At 40.0% G+C, this 6,000-nt stretch overlaps 1 protein-coding gene across 1 annotated transcript; it reads right to left on the bottom strand.

Annotated features, from left to right (window-relative positions):
* Positions 1 to 643: 643 nt before the first annotated feature.
* Positions 644 to 5,569, bottom strand: LOC106914294 (P2Y purinoceptor 14-like). Its single transcript, XM_014980995.2, has 4 exons — positions 5,319 to 5,569; positions 3,961 to 4,078; positions 3,605 to 3,864; positions 644 to 2,877 (listed from the first exon to the last, which is right to left on the bottom strand). The coding sequence occupies exons 2-4, from the start codon at positions 4,072 to 4,074 to the stop codon at positions 2,208 to 2,210; spliced, it is 1,044 nt and encodes a 347-aa protein (XP_014836481.2). The 5' UTR covers positions 4,075 to 4,078; positions 5,319 to 5,569; the 3' UTR covers positions 644 to 2,207.
* Between the last annotated feature and the right edge of the window lie 431 nt (positions 5,570 to 6,000).

The following is a 6,000-nucleotide window of genomic DNA, read 5'->3' as shown; positions in this document are numbered from 1 at the left end:
CAGGAATGTATGAAAATTTTAAAGCACTCATGTTTCAGTTAGAAACTGAAGTATAGGAATTGGAACTCAAGTAAATGTTTGTATAAAATAAGTTTTTGCAAAATAGAGACAAACTGGATCACACATTTTTGGACAAGGGAATGATCTGGGATTTAATATCTGACTCTTCTTATGACATTACATGAGCATAATGTCTGAGTTTAGTCAGATACTGCAATGTAAAGAAGAGAGGACCAGCACATGAAAACCATAAGACCATAAAAAACATAATAATGCAACAACACAAGTATCACCATGTCATGGTGTTAAGAACTTTAACTTTCTCTTTTATCCAAAATGAAGCAACAAAGTTGCTTCATTTTGTTGAGGTTTCTGCTCAGATGGTCATACCACAGCTTTCAGACTGGTTGGGTTCTGAAGTTTAACTAGGCCGTTGCAACATTTTTTTTTTTTTTGCCATTATTTTGTTTAGCTACTGCTTTCAGAGATTATCTGTTTATGGTCTAGTTTGTTCCAAGCTTTGGCTGTTGAATAGATGGATTCTGGCCTCCAGAATATTTTGGTTTGCAGATTCATTGTCTACTTAATGACTGTGAGGTACTTGGAATAATCACCCGTCCCCTACCAGGCGTGACACTAAGTATTTTTAATTTTTGGGACTAGCTGCGTTTATTGGACAGTAAAATGTCTGTCTGGTGTGTGTGCTCCACCAGGAACCTCCTTATGGTCAGTGTTAGTGGTTGGTGCTGTGTTTGCTTTTCTCCAAACATGGTGCAATGAATTATATCGTAGCATCTTTTGTCTTGAAACATAAACTCTGAACATTTGAGAAGACTGTCTTATTTCTAATTACAACTACTGTAAAAATATGTCATGCTTAAAGAAAGTACAGCTTTTTTTCATTACTTCAGTTCTTTGATGCAACAACACTGATGCAGGAAACATCCCCGTTAATTGTCTGCTCAGCTATTAGAAGTAAAAATCTGTCAGACCTGCATTAGGATTTTATTTATTATGGGTCCTGATGAATTAAAATAAACTTTTATATTGTCATAGATTTTTCCACCATATTCTCTCACAAGTCCCATGAACCAAACATAAACAGAAGGAATAAAACAAAATAACACTTTATTGTACTACTATTGGAAAATTCAAGTGTACCAGAGGCAAGTTAAAGTTAAATAGGAGCATTCAGTTTCAACAAAAGTAATAAGATAAAAACTTGAAGATAAAACTTGAAAATAAGAATATTTACAGGAATTGCAAATTTACATCATATAAAAAAACAACACATAGTTATTAAAATGAGCAAACTCAGATTATAAGAAATGATTAGCTTATTTTAGAAGTAGAATGTGCGCCCCCTGTGGACCATTGTTGCAATATGACTTCAAACTGTTTCTGATTTTGCATGGCTCTTGATCCCACTGCTACATTTTACACACATACTAAACATCTTTTTAGAGGCTCTTTGCCACCAAGAGCAGTGGGAGGTACATCCACTTATGCTTAATATGACAAATTTGCACACGAGCTACTAGATTTACTCACAGTACTCACAGAAAGTTAGGTATATTTGACTTTTGGGTGAAATTTATGGAAAATGTAAAAACACTATGCAACAAGCATGCAGTGGTGATTTCGTCATCTAAAACTGAGTTGAAACAAAAACCAACAACAGAGGTTGGCACATCACTATGAAAAATGTCTCACTACTGTTTCATGTGAACTTAGTTCACATGATTACAGCTTGGCAATGACAAGTCAACTTACTGTCTGCTGAGGCGTGATATGCCCTCAGGTCATTGTCTGAGCATTAGCATCCCTCAGAATTAATTAGACCTGCTGATTGTGCAGAGGCACAGTGACTGGGTTAAGGATGTTATTCCATTCACTGTAGCAGGTCGCAACAGACCACGCTGAGTAAACTGATTCAAATGGCCTGATGTAGCACTTCTCTTTGATGCACCTGGAGTTTAGTGCTAATCATCATTCATTTTTTCAGGGCATTGCTCACAATGAAGCAGTAATCTACGTGGAATGTGAACAAAGCACGTCCACCTTTATGTCGTCCTCTGACTCTTCCAGCCTCTATGCATCTATGCTGAGTACCATACTAATATTATATGAGCTATTTTAAAAAAAGTTAGAAAATGTTTAATCAGAAACAACCTGGACCAATGATTCCCATGTCTATCATTCTGTCCTCACTGAGCCCGGGGCGCTACACTGGTACTGATGGTGTTCATCTGATTCTCACTGTCTCCTGCCTCCGAACTGGAGGTGTTTCTGTTGCCTTTTATGCAGAATATTTTTTTCAAGTTAAGCTGAGCCCTGAACTCCTTACAAAGAAACACATAAATAAGAGGATCCAGAATGATATTAAAAACTGACAGTAAGACGGTCACCTCTTTGACGTAGTACATCACTGCTGAACATTGTCCTTGAAGTATGATGTATGGAATTCGAACAATGTAATGAGGAACAAAGCAAAAGCAGAACACAATGACCAACACCAACATGTTCCTGCGAGATTTCATAAGCTTCTTGGAGTTGGTGGAGGCCAGCTGCCTCTCCTGTACCTCCAGCACCCTGCGGGAGGCGCTATAGTAGAAGAAAACCAGAGAGAAGAGTCCTGACAGGAAGATGATGAAAGCAAAAGCATGACTTGCTGGGTACAGTGGTCTTATGAGTTCTTTGAGCAGATGACCACAGGTGCCATGATCAGACCGTTGAGATGTGCGGTTGATCAGCATAAGAATGGAGTATGGCGTTATCATGGTCAAGAGAACAACCCAGGAGGTCATCGAGATGATGTGGCTGGCTTTGGAAGACATCAGGAAGTGAGTTCCCGAGGAATAAAATATCTTCATGTACCTGTGGAGAAGAACAAGGATAATGCTTTCTCAGGAGGATGAATCTAAGGAAAGATAGACATTTGATCTTTTTTCTGAAGACATGATGGCGTTGCTGCAGTTTGTGGTGGTAATGCAGGAGCTGAGGTAAAACTGGAGCTCTAAGGCTGCGTTCACACTGCCACCTGAAGTGACCCAAATTAAAATTTTTTCTTAATGGGATTTTTTTGGCCTGGTCATTCACACTTCAAAATACATTCTCCTGTGTGAACCACAAACCACCTGAAAGTTTCCCACATGCGCAGTAGAGGGAGCAATAACATCACACATAAAGAGCGTGCTCGTTGTTTTGCCAACCACCATAAAAGAGAGGAAGAAGTTCTCAATGTTTGCAGATGTAGATGTGGATGCTGTGCACAAACAAGCACCAACCTGTGCCTCTATCAACCCTCATTGTGGTCCGCCATGGTTGTTGTTTTTCTTCTCCCTTGCACATTTCAGGGTGCCAATAGTGACGTTTGTCAAGTGATGTTATGATGCTCTAACTGGGACTAATGGCTGATGCATCATTAGAACTGATTTGTAAACTACACTACCACACTACCTGATTTATGTCTCTCTGATGTATTTATTCATTTAGCTCACTTGTCAGCATTGATGGCTCATCACAACATGAAACAGAGCATGTTTGGCCCATGCTTTAAATCTACTCTTCATTAATCACCTGGCTGGTAATTGAGGTGCGGTACCTGTTAGCTGCAATGTAACTCATGAACAGGATGCTGGCAGTCATGTTGAGGAACAGGAGAGGGGCTCCAACGCTGCAGTAGAGCAGGTGAATGGTGTATGAGTTCCTGGCGTAGTGAATAATGCGCAGCGGGAGGCTGATGCAGAGCAGAAAGTCAGCCACTGTCAGATGTTTCAGGTAGATCATCCAGCTCTTGGATGCTTGTCCATGAGCTCCACGGCAGTGAAACCACAAGGTGAAGCTGTTGAGGATCAATCCCACCTGCAGAGGAAATGATTGAGTTGATGGTGAAATCAAAACTTTAACTTATTTTTTTCTTTAAATTGGATTGGTACAACCTAAAGACCTGATGCTCACCAGAAACAGCAGACAGTAGATCGGTATTAGGAAAGGGTGGTATGATGTTTCCACTGAATCACACGTTTTGTTCGGCCCAGTGCCTGAGGAATTCGCTCTTACCAGGTCTGCCATGGTTCTGCAGGTTTATGATGAGGAGTAAAACTCAGAGACTGTATGGAAAGTGTCTGCAAACATTCATTACCTCAGTTGTTTTAAGATCTGTCTCCCTGACCTCTGTGGTCATGAAATTCTGTCATCAAATGTTGATAAAGCGTCCGAAGACCATCACAGAACTGCTGCTGATAACCTTCAGTTTGTTTACGAGACAGATGACCGCCATCCTGGGATTTCACTTCGTCCCGCACCACACTGACCACCCAATGGCGTGCGCCAGGACCTGTTCGGTCTTGAACCATCAACCCAGAGATCCTCCACCAGAAGCTCACTGTGCCAACCACTGTGTGTTAATGGTTCACAAGGTGTCTGACTTACTGGCACCAGCAGGTGAAAATGGGGAGCATCTTCAGTAAAAGTACTGACCTGGCTTTACTGAGACTTTGACAAATGAACCATATGCTGAAAAATTTAGATGTCATGTTGTGTGTTTGTTGAGTGAACCTAAATGCAGCAGGCGGAGGCGCTGGATCGAATTTTGCAGATCAATGAAAAAATCTGCAAAGACTTACAAAAAACCATGAGAGCACAAGGAGCCAGGGGAGAACAAAAAATACCAGGAACAAATAAAAGCACAAGGAGCATGACCAGGCCAACAGGATCTAACAGGACAAACCAGTAAAGAGTGGGAAGACAAGAAGTGTTTAAGTACTGGGAGAGTGAATGTGAAACAGAGACACAGAGAGAGAGTACTCCGGGGAACAGGAAATAAATCTAACACTAAAGAATAAGTATATATAAGTAACATAATTAAACTAGAATAGCAAAGAATAACTAGACAGAAGAAATAAACACAGTAAACTAGAATAACTAAGAAAGTTGAACTAAAGTGAAAATGGAAACAAGGCTGATCTAGTTACATTTAGGGGATTTTCAACATGTTTCACTGAGAAGGACCAGCATTGCCCCCTTCCCTTCTTTGCCCCTGCACAGATAACATTTTCCAGATCCACCACTGATTTCCAGCTAACAGTTTTCTGAACTAGAAATATCAGACCTTGATCCTGAACGTTGATAGGATGAAGAAAAGATGCAGAAATCTCCAAGATCATCAATGTTCTGCCTATGCTTGTGTTTTAGAGCAGCTTAATAACAATAACAATCAAAACATTAAATATATGTAAAGGAAATGTAATGAAACAAAAAAGATCCCAAAGCTGGAAAAACCTGGAGCAAGATGGATTTTGTCTGAAGGTACTTACAGCTGATTTTGTTCTTCGTCTCAGCGCCAGAAGCTGAATCTCTGCGGCTTCAGGGCTCTTCCTGTCAGCATGACATCTCCTCAGAGTTGAGGAAACAATGTTGAAAGACAGATTTTCTCACTGATAAAACGGTGTCTGCTCCTTTCTTGCTTTAAATGAAATTAACTTATTCACAAGCTTCCTGGTTATCTTCTGCTTTCTTGTGAAGAAGTAAATGGTTGAAGCCTTGATGTTTTCTGACTAACAGTCCACTTCCCATTCAGACCACATAAACTGAAACCAGATGAGTATTAATTTTTACATCACATGGTCACATGTACTCTTTTGCTTTGCTTTTCTTAGTTTAGCATTTGTGGTGCTAATTTTAAGTTTAGAGAATCCCTTTTTGATACGTTGTGACATTTTATTAAATTATTAACTTTTGATTTCAAGCCAGATTACTGGTCTGTCATTGGTTGCCTGATTACTGTTGTAGATTAGGTTTCCGCAGTTCTTGAGTGTCTCAGAGGGAGAAAACCACCAAAATGAATGCATAGCACAACATTTTTCTTATGTTTTGAAAAGGGGTCATGTCACTAATGTCAGCTAACACTAGTCATAAAGCAATAAGCTCATCCGCTTAGCGACGGAGTCGGTCTTTAGTGGGCGAATGTGTTAACCTTAAGATCTGACTCATTATTTA

Source organism: Poecilia mexicana, unplaced genomic scaffold, assembly GCF_051168715.1.
Source record: "Poecilia mexicana isolate PSO_F unplaced genomic scaffold, ASM5116871v1 scaffold_13, whole genome shotgun sequence".
Classification (NCBI taxonomy): domain Eukaryota; kingdom Metazoa; phylum Chordata; class Actinopteri; order Cyprinodontiformes; family Poeciliidae; genus Poecilia; species Poecilia mexicana.
The sequence above is the reverse complement of the archived record's forward strand: the minus strand, read 5'-3'. Positions and strand labels throughout refer to the sequence as shown.

Coding starts and splice junctions, on each gene's coding strand:
- LOC106914294 (XM_014980995.2), bottom strand. CDS start 4,074: ATGGCAGACCTGGTAAGAGCGAATTCCTCAGGCACTGGGCCGAACAAA. Junction 3,865..3,960: donor TCTACTGTCTGCTGTTTCTG/GTGAGCATCAGG, acceptor TTTCCTCTGCAG/GTGGGATTGATCCTCAACAG. Junction 2,878..3,604: donor AGTTACATTGCAGCTAACAG/GTACCGCACCTC, acceptor TCTTCTCCACAG/GTACATGAAGATATTTTATT.